Below are 17,141 nucleotides of genomic sequence, written 5' to 3'. Positions count from 1 at the left end.
CACAGACCAAAATAGGAAGCACTCGCCGGGAGTTATAATCCTTAAAAGTTTTTATTCAACAGGCATAGTATGACTGTTGAATACATTTTTTTTTTTTTTTTTTTTTTTAAGGATTATAAGTCCCAACGAGTGCTTCCTATTTTGGTCTGTATATTTATATTTTGAATGCACGCCGGGCGGCTGAGGACTGTGAAAAGTGAGTGCAGAGCTCTCTGGACATTGTGTGTGTGTGTATTTTTTTATGTGTATTACACACGCCTATCTATAAATTTCCACTAGCCCATGACGAATGGACATTTGTGTACTACTCTCTTCACTAAAGAAACAGATAAGAATTCCCTACTCCATGCATGGAGTTGTCATCCTCCAGCTCTAAAAAAAGCATTGCCAACTTTGCAGTTTAAGCGGACCGTGAGAAACAACTCTGAGAAATCCATTATGGTCATGCAACTAGATGAAATTGAGAAGAAGTTTCTTCAAAGGGGATACCAACATACACATCTGAAAGGGATTAAGCAGGGTATGCTCAATAATACCCAACAAGCCCTACTTCAGTCCAAGAAGGATGTCAACCTTGATGACAGGCTAACATTCACTACCACGTTTGACATGACAAACATCATGTAGTCGATAGCTTAAGAAAGCATTGGTCGCTGATAACTTCAGACAAAGATCTTCCACTACAGGGGACAGCTCCACCTAGGATTGGATACCGCAGGGCTAGATCTCTGAGAGATCAATTGATCCAGACTGACCCAAGAAAGTGCTACATTAAGAACACCTGGCTTCAAGCCAAACCAGGGTGTTATCGTTGTTTAGGCTGCACTACCTATGGGGGTCTGTCTACTGAAAAAATCTTAAGACATCCATACTCCAACAAGAAGTACGAGATAAAACATAGGGTGACCTGCACCACACAGTTTATAATATGTCTCCTGCACTGTCTGTGTGGATTATTTTATGTTGGAAAGACGATAGACGATCTCCGAATAAGGATGGCGAACCATCGATCGGCTATTAGAACTACCATCAAGAAAGGTACATCAGAGCAACCTGTGGCTAGACGCTTCGTGGATGCCAATCATAAAGTATCTGATCTAAAATATATAATTATTGATCATGTACCATTGACATCCAGGGGTGGTGACCGTGCTAAAATGTTGTTACAACGAGAAGCGAGGTGGATTTATGAACTGGGCATCATGGCACCACAAGGTCTCAACGTCCACTTAGATTGGCACTGTTATTTATGAGAATCCATGATCCATTGTGTATAAGTACTATTAAATATGAGAGCCTCTGATCAATTGTATATAACAGCTGTTATATTGATATATGTTTTGCATACAGGTTTGTCCTAATTGTATGGAATTTACACAATTATTTCTCATTATCTAGTAACATTAGCGATATGTAGGATTTTTCTATATATATTATATATTTTTTTATATTTATTTTCTCTGATAAATTTCTTATTTAAATAGGTTTTTTTATGTAATGTCTGCAGTTCTTTCAGATACAAGTTCCGATGTAATCTAATAATATACATCCACATGTTTTTATCTGTCCACATTATTTCAATAGTAATGCTGAGCTTAAAGTGAAGGTAAAGTTTTTTTGTATTACAATACATCAATGCATTCTTTATCAATAGAATAATATAATCGCTAAGTTTATTTTTTTTTTACATTTTTTTTTAAGCAGTTATTTGTATATATATATTCCTACCATTTCCATGATAACTCCTCCCAACCTCTACTTCCTATGTTTCTGTGCTGTGACGTATAGAGCGGTCCCACCCGCTCTATACGTATCTCAAAAGCCCGTTCACAATGATCCTTTGAAATGCGCGATTAGCAAGCTCAAAGTCTACTGCGCATGCGCTTCCTAGCGAAACTAGTCTACAATGTGCATGATTTAGAAACATAATACTCAATGAATAGCTAAAATCTATTCATTCAGTACTATGTTATGCGCGAAAGAGCCGTCCGTAAAAGCCGATGTTGTTTTGCGGTGGTTCAAAATAAATTTACTGCGCATGCGCGAAACGGGAGCGCGCTCAGAATAAAATATGGGGATAAAATATTAGCGCATGCGCAGAATAAGATGGAGGCAGATGACGCACATTGACGGCCGCCTAACGGCCAGATTTTCAGTTGGCTAGTTAGAAAACGTGACCAAGATAGTTTTTTTTTTTTTTTTTTTTTAACGGGTTGAATTCGGGCAGCATAAAAAATCAATTTATTACGGCAATAACTTATTTTACACAAAAATTGGAAAATATTGATGAATGAAACTCATATTATTTTGGCACAAAGAATGATATTGTAGATTAAAGACCAGGTAAGTTTACCTTCACTTTAATATTTTGGTAAGCCGTTAATATGATATTTATACAGTGCAATGCAACTTATTATTGGTTTATTTGGTTGCTGCATACAAGATTGGGTATTCTGATCTGTATATATTTTTCATTCGCTTCCTTGCCTCTTGGCTATCTTGGTCGTTTAATGGAATCAGCACTACTAGATAGATTTACATGTGTTTTGTATTTCGTGTCTTGATCAATACACTAGTACACTTGTATGCATTTGACAATGGCAACAACTGTATTTGGATTAGCGATGTTCGTTCTGACACAGCTGTTCACTTATTTGTGGGCGCCGGCTCTATACCCTTATGTGATTGGTGGAGCCTGGACCAATGTGCTTTACATGATTGCGTGCATGTCGACATCGCTAATGCTTGATCTGTGACATCTTACCTTCTACTTATCCTCATACCATAATGTATTGTGCAGCCAAATGTTGATTATGTCTATCTCCGGTTTTTAATATTTGTTTTTAAATTCACGATCGGCTACCAGGTGGCGTCCGGTTTCCATAGCAATATGTGACGTGGTGGTTGACCACGTGATTGCTAGGAGTTCCGGTTCGTCACGGGTAGCTCAGCGGGTGGGCATTGGGCTTGTATTTATGCTTGGTAAGTACTGTATGTCGGTTTGCTGTTGGTTTGAAAACGGGATAAAACCTGAAACGTCACTATAAATAAAAGGAATAAATATTCAAGACCCGGTGAGTGCCTTTTTCTTTCTTGAACTGTATATACGCAATTTTAAGTGCACCCTGGGCAGAAGATTATATGGTTACCGAGAGTGCTGTACCACCAATGAATAAATATATATATATATATATATATATATATATATATATATATATATTATATATATATATATATATATATATAAATATACATACATACATTTTTGTTATAGAACCGTACTTCTCTAACCCCTCTGACAAATTTTACATGGGAGTTGTTACAGCTATTTAGTTCAGCCCAGATGAAATGCCTACATTTCCTCCCAGTGAAGCTCGCTCACGTTGAAGTCTCTCGAGAGTAGCTTCCTATCTGATTTCAGGTGTCGGTGCAGGAGAAATCGATGCACTTTGATAGCATACTCTGTTATAGGAGATGTAGTCTGCGGTTTCAGTGTTTTTTTTAAACAAACAATGCGCATGATCTGGTATAGGTTGCGCGTCAAGAACTGAAGCATTGATCGCTTTGCATGAGTTGTGCAGAGAGCATAGAAAGTTGCACGTGTTCAAACCTGTAACCACACGAAGCTAGGCATTGGTGATGTCATCAAGCGTGCGTGCACAAAAGGAATCCATAGCGGGACAGATATGTTAGCAATAGGTGGATGGCTATTACTTACTATTACGGAAAAAAAAGGCAGTGGAGCAGTAGGCAGCCAGGTTAATAACTCATGGGGCTAACATTTGGTGATAAATGGCAAATGATGAATGAAAGTTAGATTGATTTACATCTTGCAAATGCAAAATTGAAGGGGTCATTTATGAGTTTAATGTCCCTTTAATGTACACTTTGAATTTAACAGAACATAATGTAATGTCCTCTCATGTATGTCATTTGTTTGTAGAGGCGTCTTCGCCACTTGCGCAGTATTGCTGCACGAAACATTGTGAATAAGAATGGATATCATCTCCTTGACACGTATTTCACCCTTCACCTGTGCGATGAAAAGAAAATTTACAAAGGTATGTAATGTATGCTAAATTATTTGTACCACTTGATGTTTAACGCCTCCTACATTCCTTATATTTTGTGCAGGAGCATGGATCTGTAGTTTTTATATTATTCCCCCCCCCCACCACTTTCGTTTCATAAGATTGTTCAGGGAATTAAGTGAATTCTCATAAAGTCCTTTTTATAGCTGCATTTAAAACTGTCATTTTGTTTGTAACATTTGGACGGTTTTGCTATGTTATTGAAGTCCAATTCTTAAAGGCAAATTGAGTAAGGCTTAGTATGTCATATAAAAAAGGGAATAGTCCTGGTATGTTTAAAACATTTCTACTTTTTCTTCAAATGTATTAAAAAAACACAAAATATTCATGAAACCGTACTATACAGCCATAATCATAGATATAATTGTGTTCCTTTAGTGGTCAAAGCAATCACTGTGTAGCATGTAGGGGCAGGTATCCTACATAAGCAAAGACACACACACAGAGATTGATAAATATAAAACTTTTTATTTTTTTTTCTCGTTGGGAAAAAAAAAAGTTAAATAGCAGTTTAAAATGCATATAATAATGCTATAAACAAGGGTACACTCCTAAGGTCCTATAAATCTACATAGGTTTACTCACAAGGATACCGAGTGCACTAAGCAAATTCAAGAACAGAAGTAATTCTTAAAGGTTTTTTTAATTTTTTTTATTGAACTTTCTGATGTCAGCAAGACCGGACTATATCTGCATGTTCCGGAAGCAAAGCTGTGCTAGTAAAACCCTTTGGTCGTTAAATAGGTTAATATCCCTTTAAGGAACTAAAACGCTCTATAATATTTGAATTAATTAAATGTTTATTTAGCATGCAAAATATATACAGGCATAATCTTGTTTTATTGTACTTTACAGATATTACTCTTTTTACAAATTGTAAATGGAAACCCTGTGTCAAGGAATCGCAATAAACACCTATAAACACACACAAAATATATCTCTCTATCTCACCACCACCAGCAGAATGATTATGTCTCACTGGAGGCTTAGATGATGATTAGTATTTCTTCTGTTAAGTGTGATCAGTCCACGGGTCATCATTACTTCTGGGATATTACTCCTCCCCAACAGGAAGTGCAAGAGGATTCACCCAGCAGAGCTGCATATAGCTCCTCCCCTCTACGTCACTCCCAGTCATTCTCTTGCACCCAACGACTAGATAGGATGTGTGAGAGGACTATGGTGATTATACTTAGTTTTATATCTTCAATCAAAAGTTTGTTATTTTAAAATAGCACCGGAGTGTGTTATTATCTCTCTGGCAGAGTTTGAAGAAGAATCTACCAGAGTTTTTGTTATGATTTTAGCCGGAGTAGTTAAGATCATATTGCTGTTTCTCGGCCATCTGAGGAGAGGTAAACTTCAGATCAGGGGACAGCGGGCAGATGAATCTGCATAGAGGTATGTAGCAGTTTTTATTTTCTGACAATGGAATTGATGAGAAAATCCTGCCATACCGATATAATGTCATGTATGTATACTTTACACTTCAGTATTCTGGGGAATGGTACTTCACTAGAATTACACTGTAAGAAATACATAAAGCTGTTTAATAACTAGAGATTATGTTTAACGTTTTTGCTGGAATGTAAAATCGTTTTCATTTGCTGAGGTACTGAGTGAATAAATGTTTGGGCACTATTTTTCCACTTGGCAGTTGCTTAATCTGTTTTCTGACAGTTTCTGTTCTCCCTCACTGCTGTGTGTGAGGGGGAGGGGCCGTTTTTTGGCGCTTTTACTATGCATCAAATATTTCAGTCAGCAACTCATTGTATTCCCTGCATCATCTCTACAGAGCTCAGGGGTCTTCAAAACTTATTTTGAGGGAGGTAATTTCTCTCAGCAGAGCTGTGAGAATTATAGTTTGACTGAGATAAAAAACGTTTATTCTGTAATTTGTTTCCTGCTTTCAGAATTTGTTATCTTTGCTAATGGGATTAAACCTTTGCTAAAGTTGTGTTGTTTACAAGGATTGAGGCTATAACTGTTTCAATTTATTAATTTTCAACTGTCATAGATCTTCTGTGCTTCTTAAAGGCACAGTACGTTTTAATATTATTCTAATTGAATTGTATTTCCAAGTTGCAAGTTTATTTGCTAGTGTGTTAAACATGTCTGATTCAGAGGATGATACCTGTGTCATTTGTTGCAATTCAAAGTGGAGCCCAATAGAAATTTATGTACTAACTGTATTGATGCTACTTTAAATAAAAATCAATCTGTACAAATTGAACAAATTTCACCAAACAACGAGGGGAGAGTTATGCCGACTAACTCGCCTCACGTGTCAGTACCTACATCTCCCGCTCAGAGGGAGGTGCGTGATATTGTAGCGCCGAGTACATCTGGGCGGCCATTACAAATCACATTACAGGATATGGCTACTGTTATGACTGAGGTTTTGGCTAAATTACCAGAACTAAGAGGTAAGCGTGATCACTCTGGGGTGAGAACAGAGTGCGCTGATAATATTAGGGCCATGTCAGACACTGCGTCACAGGTGGCAGAACATGAGGACGGAGAACTTCATTCTGTGGGTGACGGTTCTGATCCAAACAGACTGGATTCAGATATTTCAAATTTTAAATTTAAACTGGAAAACCTCCGTGTATTACTAGGGGAGGTGTTAGCGGCTCTGAATGATTGTAACACAGTTGCAATACCAGAGAAAATGTGTAGGTTGGATAAATATTTTGCGGTACCGACGAGTACTGAGGTTTTTCCTATACCTAAGAGACTTACTGAAATTGTTACTAAGGAGTGGGATAGACCCGGTGTGCCGTTCTCACCCCCTCCGATATTTAGAAAAATGTTTCCAATAGACGCCACCACAAGGGACTTATGGCAAACGGTCCCTAAGGTGGAGGGAGCAGTTTCTACCTTAGCTAAGCGTACCACTATCCCGGTGGAGGATAGCTGTGCTTTTTCAGATCCAATGGATAAAAAGTTAGAGGGTTACCTTAAGAAAATGTTTGTTCAACAAGGTTTTATATTGCAACCCCTTGCATGCATTGCGCCGATCACGGCTGCAGCGGCATTCTGGATTGAGTCTCTGGAAGAGAACATTGGTTCAGCTACTCTGGACGACATTACGGACAGGCTTAGAGTCCTTAAACTAGCTAATTCATTCATTTCGGAGGCCGTAGTACATCTTACTAAACTTACGGCGAAGAATTCAGGATTCGCCATTCAGGCACGCAGGGCGCTGTGGCTAAAATCCTGGTCAGCTGATGTTACTTCTAAGTCTAAATTGCTTAATATACCTTTCAAAGGGCAGACCTTATTCGGGCCCGGGTTGAAAGAGATTATCGCTGACATTACAGGAGGTAAAGGCCATGCCCTGCCTCAGGACAAAGCCAAAGCCAAGACTAGACAGTCTAATTTTCGTTCCTTTCGTAATTTCAAAGCAGGAGCAGCATCAACTTCCTCTGCACCAAAACAGGAAGGAGCTGTTGCTCGCTACAGACAAGGCTGGAAACCTAACCAGTCCTGGAACAAGGGCAAGCAGACTAGGAAACCTGCTGCTGCCCCTAAAACAGCATGAAGTGAGGGCCCCCGATCCGGGATCGGATCTAGTGGGGGGCAGACTTTCTCTCTTCGCCCAGGCTTGGGCAAGAGATGTTCAGGATCCCTGGGCGCTAGAGATAATATCTCAGGGATACCTTCTGGACTTCAAATACTCTCCTCCAAGAGAGAGATTTCATCTGTCAAGATTGTCAACAATCCAGACAAAGAAAGAGGCGTTTCTACGCTGCGTACAAGAGCTCTTGTTAATGGGAGTAATCCATCCAGTTCCACGATCGGAACAGGGACAGGGGTTTTACTCAAATCTGTGGTTCCCAAAAAAGAGGGAACTTTCAGACCAATCCTGGACTTAAAGATCCTAAACAAATTCCTAAGAGTTCCATCGTTCAAGATGGAGACTATTCGGACAATTTTACCTATGATCCAAGAAGGTCAGTACATGACCACTGTAGATTTAAAAGATGCTTACCTTCACATGCCGATTCACAAAGATCATTATCGGTACCTAAGGTTTGCCTTCCTAGACAGGCATTACCAGTTTGTGGCTCTTCCATTCGGATTGGCTACAGCTCCAAGAATCTTCACAAAGGTTCTGGGTGCTCTTCTGGCGGTACTAAGACCGCGGGGAATCTCGGTAGCTCCATACCTAGACGACATTCTGATACAAGCTTCAAGCTTTCAAACTGCCAAGTCTCATACAGAGTTAGTGCTGGCATTTCTAAGGTCACATGGATGGAAGGTGAACGAAAAGAAAAGTTCACTCGTTCCACTCACAAGAGTTCCCTTCCTGGGGACTCTTATAGATTCTGTAGAAATGAAGATTTACCTGACAGAGGACAGGCTAACAAGACTTCAAAGTGCTTGCCGCACCCTTCATTCCATTCAACACCCGTCAGTGGCTCAATGCATGGAGGTAATCGGCTTAATGGTAGCGGCAATGGACATAGTACCCTTTGCACGCTTACACCTCAGACCACTGCAACTGTGCATGCTAAGTCAGTGGAATGGGGATTACTCAGACTTATCCCCTTCTCTGAATCTGGATCAAGAGACCAGAAATTCTCTTCTATGGTGGCTTTCTCGGCCACATCTGTCCAGGGGGATGCCATTCAGCAGACCAGACTGGACAATTGTAACAACAGACGCCAGCCTTCTAGGTTGGGGTGCCGTCTGGAATTCTCTGAAGGCTCAGGGACAATGGAGTCAGGAGGAGAGTCTCCTGCCAATAAACATTCTGGAATTGAGAGCAGTTCTCAATGCCCTCCTGGCTTGGCCCCAGTTGACAACTCGGGGGTTCATCAGGTTTCAGTCGGACAACATCACGACTGTAGCTTACATCAACCATCAGGGAGGGACAAGAAGCTCCCTAGCTATGATGGAAGTATCAAAGATAATTCGCTGGGCAGAGTCTCACTCTTGCCACCTGTCAGCAATCCACATCCCGGGAGTGGAGAACTGGGAGGCGGATTTCTTAAGTCGTCAGACTTTTCATCCGGGGGAGTGGGAACTTCATCCGGAGGTCTTTGCCCAAATACTTCGACGTTGGGGCAAACCAGAGATAGATCTCATGGCGTCTCGACAGAACGCCAAGCTTCCTCGTTACGGGTCCAGATCCAGGGATCCAGGAGCAGTCCTGATAGATGCTCTGACAGCACCTTGGGACTTCAGGATGGCTTACGTGTTTCCACCCTTCCCGTTGCTTCCTCGATTGATTGCCAGAATCAAACAAGAGAGAGCATCAGTGATTCTAATAGCACCTGCGTGGCCACGCAGGACTTGGTATGCAGACCTGGTGGACATGTCATCCTGTCCACCTTGGTCTCTACCTCTGAAACAGGATCTTCTGATACAGGGTCCCTTCAAACATCAAAATCTAACTTCTCTGAAGCTGACTGCTTGGAAATTGAACGCTTGATTTTATCAAGACGTGGGTTTTCTGAGTCAGTTATTGATACCTTAATACAGGCTAGGAAACCTGTTACCAGAAAGATTTACCATAAGATATGGCGTAAATACCTATATTGGTGTGAATCCAAAGGTTACTCTTGGAGTAAGGTTAGGATTCCTAGGATATTGTCTTTTCTACAAGAAGGTTTAGAAAAGGGTTTATCTGCTAGTTCTTTAAAGGGACAGATCTCAGCTCTGTCCATTCTGTTACACAAATGTCTGTCAGAAGTTCCTGACGTCCAGGCTTTTTGTCAGGCTTTGGCCAGGATTAAGCCTGTGTTTAAAACTGTTGCTCCACCATGGAGTTTAAACCTTGTTCTTAACGTCTTTACAGGGTGTTCCGTTTGAACCCCTTCATTCCATTGATATAAAGTTGTTATCTTGGAAAGTTCTATTTTTAATGGCTATTTCCTCGGCTCGAAGAGTCTCTGAATTATCAGCCTTACATTGTGATTCTCCTTATTTGATTTTTCATTCGGATAAGGTAGTCCTGCGTACTAAACCTGGGTTCTTACCTAAGGTAGTTACTAACAGGAATATCAATCAAGAGATTGTTGTTCCTTCTTTATGCCCAAATCCTTCTTCAAAGAAGGAACGTCTACTGCACAACCTGGATGTAGTCCGTGCTCTAAAATTTTACTTACAGGCAACTAAGGAATTTCGACAAACGTCTTCTCTGTTTGTCATTTACTCTGGGCAGAGGAGAGGTCAAAAAGCTTCCGCTACCTCTCTTTCTTTTTGGCTTCGTAGCATAATTCGTTTAGCTTATGAGACTGCTGGACAGCAGCCTCCTGAAAGAATTACAGCTCATTCTACTAGAGCTGTGGCTTCCACTTGGGCCTTCAAGAATGAGGCCTCTGTTGAACAGATTTGCAAGGCTGCAACTTGGTCTTCGCTTCATACTTTTTCCAAATTTTACAAATTTGACACTTTTGCTTCATCGGAGGCTATTTTTGGGAGAAAGGTTCTTCAGGCAGTGGTTCCTTCTGTATAAAGAGCCTGCCTATCCCTCCCGTCATCCGTGTACTTTTGCTTTGGTATTGGTATCCCAGAAGTAATGATGACCCGTGGACTGATCACACTTAACAGAAGAAAACATAATTTATGCTTACCTGATAAATTCCTTTCTTCTGTAGTGTGATCAGTCCACGGCCCGCCCTGTTTTTAAGGCAGGTAAATATTTTTTAATTTATACTCCAGTCACCACTTCACCCTTGGCTTTTCCTTTCTCGTTGGTCCTTGGTCGAATGACTGGGAGTGACGTAGAGGGGAGGAGCTATATGCAGCTCTGCTGGGTGAATCCTCTTGCACTTCCTGTTGGGGAGGAGTAATATCCCAGAAGTAATGATGACCCGTGGACTGATCACACTACAGAAGAAAGGAATTTATCAGGTAAGCATAAATTATGTTTTTTAGCAATAAAGTATTTTTGAATTAAGGTACATTTGTTTTTTTTAGACATTGTTATTGCACACTTAAAGGGACAGTCTACTCCAGAAATTTTGTGTAAAAAGATAGATAATCCCTTTTTCTTTCCTATGGCATGGAGAGTCCATGATTTCTTTCCAAAAACTAGTGGGATATTCAACTCCTGGCCAGCAGGAGGAGGCAAAGGGCACCCCAGCAGAGCTGTTAAGTGTCACTTCCGTTACCCATAATCCCTAGTCAATCTTTGTCTCTATCATGCGAAGATGGTGTCTGAAGAAATTAATTCTTTAATGGGTACTTTTCCCTGCAAGCAAGATTTGGGGCTATGCTGTGGCCATTTAAATATCTCAATTTAGAGTAATGGTGGCTTTTTAGCTTTTGGAGGTCGGTGAGGTAGTCCTTTAACTCCAACAATTATGCTAACCCCTTTTATAGAAAACCAGGGTTGGTTACTCTGTTTCTATCTAAAGGGGAGGAGAGTCCACGGCTTTATTCATTACTGTTGGGAATTATGAGCCTGGCCACTAAGAGGAGGCAAAGAGACCCCAGGCAAAGGCTTAAATACCTCCCCCACTTCCCTCATCCCACATTCATTCTTTGCCTTCCATCACAGGAGGATGGCAGAGGAGTGCCGGAGTTTTCAGAGTAGTCTCTTATAGAGGGTAGTACTCTTCGCATTGGGACTGGAGTTTTAAGTAATCTTGTCAGCCTCTCAGTGAGAGCTTGGGCGAAAGTTAGAGTCTGGAGATGCAGGGAGAGTCTTTCTGTGAAACCATCCCAACTCATATTAACAGCTCCATAAGCAATCAGCGTTGACAAGTTTCGCTGCTTTCTTCACTCAGGTCCATGTCAGAAGCGAGGCTACTAACCTGGCACACTTAAAGGGCCGTGTTCCTGTTCCACGGCGTAGAATGATAACTTACAGGGTCACAGTGTGGCGCCATTTTATCTTTACAGAATCGAGGGTTAATATTCCTGGAAGGGGGGATTATTGAACAGGGGGGATTTATACATGATATTGTTTGTGTAATTGCTACATTATGTGCGAGATGAGGCTCTGGTAATCTGTGGAGCTTTCAGATTACTTGCAAAAATCTTGCACGGCCATTTTTTGGCGCGTTTTTCCCTAGTGCAGGGGCGGTCCTGCCAGGCATTCCATGTGACTGGGTGTGGCTATCTATCCTTTCCTGTTGATCTGTGGCGCAGGAGACGTAGCGGTTTCTGTAGTCCGGGTCCTAGGAGGTGGTGAGTGCCCCGGCCATTGGTGGTAGAAAGGTGCCTTTTTAATGAATAGTCTTATTCCTGTGTTTATTGTGAGGAGGTTCTGGAAGATCAGCCTGCTCAACTATGTTCCACATGCCTTGATAAAGTTACTACATCTAAATGTAAACAGATGTCTAGTACTACTAAGCCGTCCACCTCTGAGGTTTCTTCGTCCTGGGATGTGCATTCCCTAAATTTACCTCCGATTGCACATGCAGCGCCCTGGGGTCCAACCGTTACTCCTTCAGGAGAGATTCGTTGGCCGTCAGACTTTGCGGAGCAACTGGAATCGGCGGTTTCGAAAGTGATCTATGTCTTACCATGTTCTGCTAAGTGCAAGCATAGGGTTTATCATAGCGGTCCGGCCCAGGGTTTGTCCATGCCGATGGCTGATCCAGAAGCTCTATGCGAGGACTAGGCCCACTCCGACTCTTTGGAGGAGGCCCCTTCTGGGTCAGAGTCTGCGTCATCTAAACCTCCGGCAGCGGAGGAGTCTTGTTATAGGTTTAGGATGGAGAATTTGCGCTTTCTGCTACAACAGGGGCTTGCTACTCTGGAGGTTTCGGAACTTAAGATACCGTAAGAACCTGCGATTCCTATGCTTGACAAGGTATACGAGAACAGGATAGTGCCTCAGTCCTTCCCATTAAGATGGCAAATATTAAGAATGAATGGGAGCGATTAGGGCTGTCCTTTTTCCCCTCCTTCTTTTAAAAGACTGTTCCCCTTTCTGTACTCTCAGCTTGAGCTGTGGGGGACCATTTCTACGCTCGCAAAGTGGACGACTATTCCCCTCAAGGATAGTTCGTCTTTTAAAGAGCCCATAGATAAAAAGCTGGAAAACATGTTGAGGAGGATGTTTCAGCACACAGGGTTTGTTTTTCAGCCAGCAGCGGCCATTGTGGCGCTTGCTGGAGCTGCGACATATTGGTGTGAATCCCTTTGTGAAATGGTCAAGGGGGAGGCTTTCATCAACGAGATACAGGAGAAAATTAAGGCGCTGAAGATCGCCAATGCTTTCATCTGTGATGCCAATATGCAAATTATTCGCCTGAATGCTAAGGTGTCAGGTTTTTCTGTTTTAGCGCTGCCTTTTCAATCAAATATCCTGTTCGGTCCAGGATTGGATCCGATTATATCCACGGTTGCGGGAGGCAAGGGAGCTTTCCTACTGCAGGAGAATAAGAAGGCTAAGCCTAAGGGATCTAATTTTCGTTAATTTTTTGTGCGGACAAGGTTCCCCTAGCCGAAGGGGGTTTAGGGTACTATTCCAACCTTTTTGTGGTTCCAAAGAAGGAGGGCACGTTCTGCCCGATTCTGGACCTAAAGTGTTTAAACAAGTTTCTGAGTGTTCCATCGTTCAAAATGGAAACAATCAGATCTATTCTGCTCCTAGTTCAAGAGGGACAGTTAATGACGACTATAGACTTGAAGGACACTTACCTTCATGTGCCAATTTACAGGGACCACTTCAGGTTCCTAAGATTTGCATTTCTGGACCAACACTTCCAGTTTTTGACCCTTCCCTTTGGTCTGGCAATGGCCCCGAGAGTCTTTACAAAAGTTTTGTGGGCGCTACTTGCAGTGGCCAGATCCAGGGGCGTTGAGGTGGCGCCTTACCTGGACGACATCCTGGTTCAGTTGCCGTTGCTCAGCCTCGCAGAGGATCATTTGAGGACTCTTCTTCTTCTCCTCCAATCTCATGGTTGGAAGATCAACTCAGGAAAGAGTTCCCAGCAACAGGGTGGAGTTCCTGGGCACGATAATAAACTCTATGTCCATGAAGATATTTCTCACAGATCAGCGGCGCAGGAAGCTTGCGTCCACCTGTCTTGTCCATCGGTGGCTTAATGTATGGAGGTTCCACCTCAGACCTCTTCAATTGTGCATGTTGAGTCAGTGGAACGGCAATCATTCAGATCTATCACAGCTGATATCCCTGGATGCTCAGACTCGGAACTCCCTCACTTGGTGGAGTCGTCCGGAGCAACTGTCCATGGGGACATCCTTCTTGAGACTGTCCTGGGAGATTGTGACCACGGACGCCAGTCTGTCAGGATGGGGAGCTATTTGGGGTGCCAGGATGGCACAAGGAAAGTGGTCCAGGGGGAGTCTCTCCTTCCGATCAACATCCTAGAACTACTAGCAATCTACAACGCTCTAAGGGATCGGTCGGTTTCATCAGATTCCAGACCATCAAAATTACCTCAATGGCTTACATCAACCATTAGGGGGGTACGAGGAGCTCCCTTGCGATGAAGTAGGTGTCTCAGATTCTGGAGTGGGCAGAGTCCTACGACTGCTTGCTCTTAGCGATTCACATTCCGGGTGTGGACAACTGGGAAGCGGACTTTCTCAGCACACAGTCCTTCCATCCGGTGATATGGTCTCTTCACCCCAAAGTGTTTGCAGAGATTTTTCACAGATGGGGAACGCCGGAGATAGATCTCATGGAGTCCAGACTCAATTGCAAACTACCTCGATACGGGTCGAGGTCCAGGGATCCCCAGGCAGAGCTGATGGATGCCCTAGTGGTTCCTTGGGGATTCAGCCTAGCTTACATTTTTCCTCCGTTACCAATTCTACCTCTCATAGTGGCACGCATAAAACAGGAGCGGGCCTCTGCCATTCTGATTGCTCCTTCGTGGCCGCGGAGGACGTGGTTTGCGGATCTGGTGGGGATGTCATCCTCTCCGCCGTGGAGGTTACCCTGTCACAGGGATCTGCTGTCACAGGGCCCCTTTCAACATCAAAACCTAGATTCTCTGAGGCTGACTGTGTGGAGATTGAACGCCTAGTCTTGGCCAAGAGAGGCTTTTCTGAAAGTGTGATTGATACTCTAATTCAGGCAAGGAAGCCAGTCACTCTTAGCGTCTACCATAAGGTGTGGAGGACTTACTTGTGCTGGTGTGAGAAGCATGAATATCCTAGGTGAAGGTATCCAGGATTCTGTCTTTTCTCCAAGAAGGTTTGGAGAAGGGTCTTGCCGCTAGTTCCTTAAAGGGACAGATCTTAGCATTATCAGTCTTGTTGCATAGGAGACTTGCTGACCTCCCTGACGTCCAATCTTTTGTTCAGACTCTGTCTAGAATCAGAACTGTCTTTCGGCAGTCTGCTCCGCCTTGGAGCCTAAACTTATTCTTTAAGGTTTTTCAGAGGGTTCCGTTTGAACCTATGCATTCCATAGATATTAAGATTTTGTCCTGGAAGGTTCTCTTCCTGTTGGCTATTGCATCGGCATGTAGAGTATCTGAGCTAGCTGCCTTTCAATGTGACCCTCCTTATCTGTTTTTTCATGCGGATAGGTCTGTACTGCGCACGGGGTTGGGGTTTTTCCCCAAGGTGGTGTCTAACCGTAACATCAATCAGGAAATCATTATTCCTTCTTTGTGTCCTAACCCTTCTTCTAAGGAGAGGTTACTTCATAACCTGGATGTGGTTCGTGCCTTGAAGTTTTATCTTCCGGCTACCAAGGATTTCAGACAGTCTACGTCTCTCTTTGTGGTGTATTCTGGGAAGCGCAAAGGGCCTCTGCTGCTACTTTGTCTTTTTGGTTGAGGAGTATGATTCACTTGACTTATGAGACAGCGGGACATAAGCCTCCTCAGAGGATTACGGCTCATTCAACTAGAGCTGTGGCTTCGTCTTGGGCCTTCAAGAATGAGGCCTCTATGGAGCAAATTTGTAAGGCGGCTACCTGGTCCTCATTACACACTTTTACAAGTTTTTTCAAATTTGACATTTTTGCTTCTGCGGAAGCTGTTTTTGGGAGAGAGGTTTTGCAGGCTGTGGTGCCCTCTAGTTAGGGTTTCCGCTTTTTACCCTCCCTGGTTCATTCAGTGTCCTCCTAAGAGCTTGGGTATATGTTCCCAACAGTAATGAATGAAGCCGTAGACTCTCCTCCCCTCAATGGAAATGAAATTATCGGGTAAGCATAATTTTTTGTTGTTGTTGTTTAATTGTTCTTTATTGACCAAATAAAACTTTTTACATGATGTATTACAATCTTCGTATAGAATACAAAAATAAATGTCAATGCAGATGATTATATAAATCTTGGTCATGACTTTTGTTTGTATTGTTTTTCCAAAACAAACTAAACATATTGTAATTACAGTATCCACATAATTTAATCATACATCAAATGAAATCAGTGTGTGTATGTATATATGTGTGTGTGTGTGTGTGTGTGTGTATGTATGTGTGTGTATATATATATATATATATATATATATATATATATATATATATATATATATATATATATATATATATATATATATATATATATATATTTTTATAATATAAAACTCCACATAGGTAAAATCCGTTAGATTTGTGATGAAGAAATGCTATTTTCCACTTTTTGTTAGAATTTACGTTAAATGACATAACTCTTTATAGTTTATGGTTTTTGAAATTTTGATGCAATGTATGTGAGTCCCAATAAAACATCAAATGTTGGTATATTGTGCTGCATCTGGTTTTGAGATAATGATATTCCTCTAAGTTTAACATATTATTGCATGTGTCTAACCATTCAGCAATAGTAGGTATCTAATTTGATTTCCATTTTTTGACTATTGTGTACTTTGTAGCATTGCATATAAAGTTAAGTAGTTTTTTGTGCTCTAATGGCGTAGAGTGAGGGAAACCATGAAATAGCCAGATATTTGGTTCTAAGGGGATGGTTTCATTTAATATTTGGGCTGTTTCTCGTGCTATAGCTTTCCAGAATTGGGTTAGCATCTGGTAAGTCCACCAACTATGTGCCATGTTTCCTATTTCTTTTTCACATCTCCAGCATATTTCTTTTCCTGTAGGGTATATATTTTTAAGTCTGCTGGGAGTTAGATACCACCCATGTAGTATTCTGTGATTCATTTC

At 41.8% G+C, this 17,141-nt stretch overlaps 1 protein-coding gene across 1 annotated transcript in view; it reads left to right on the top strand.

The window, feature by feature from the left end:
• Positions 1–17,141, top strand: part of UVRAG (UV radiation resistance associated) — a gene marked incomplete in the record, with an annotated part of 561,854 nt that overhangs the window by 26,603 nt on the left and 518,110 nt on the right. The window contains 1 exon segment of the mRNA XM_053708703.1: positions 3,944–4,061. Within this exon segment, the coding sequence (XP_053564678.1) occupies positions 3,944–4,061 (118 nt within the window).

The sequence above is a fragment of the Bombina bombina genome, chromosome 3 (genome assembly GCF_027579735.1).
Source record: "Bombina bombina isolate aBomBom1 chromosome 3, aBomBom1.pri, whole genome shotgun sequence".
NCBI classification, from domain to species: Eukaryota; Metazoa; Chordata; class Amphibia; order Anura; family Bombinatoridae; genus Bombina; species Bombina bombina.
This window is presented reverse-complemented; position numbering and strand designations above follow the sequence as displayed.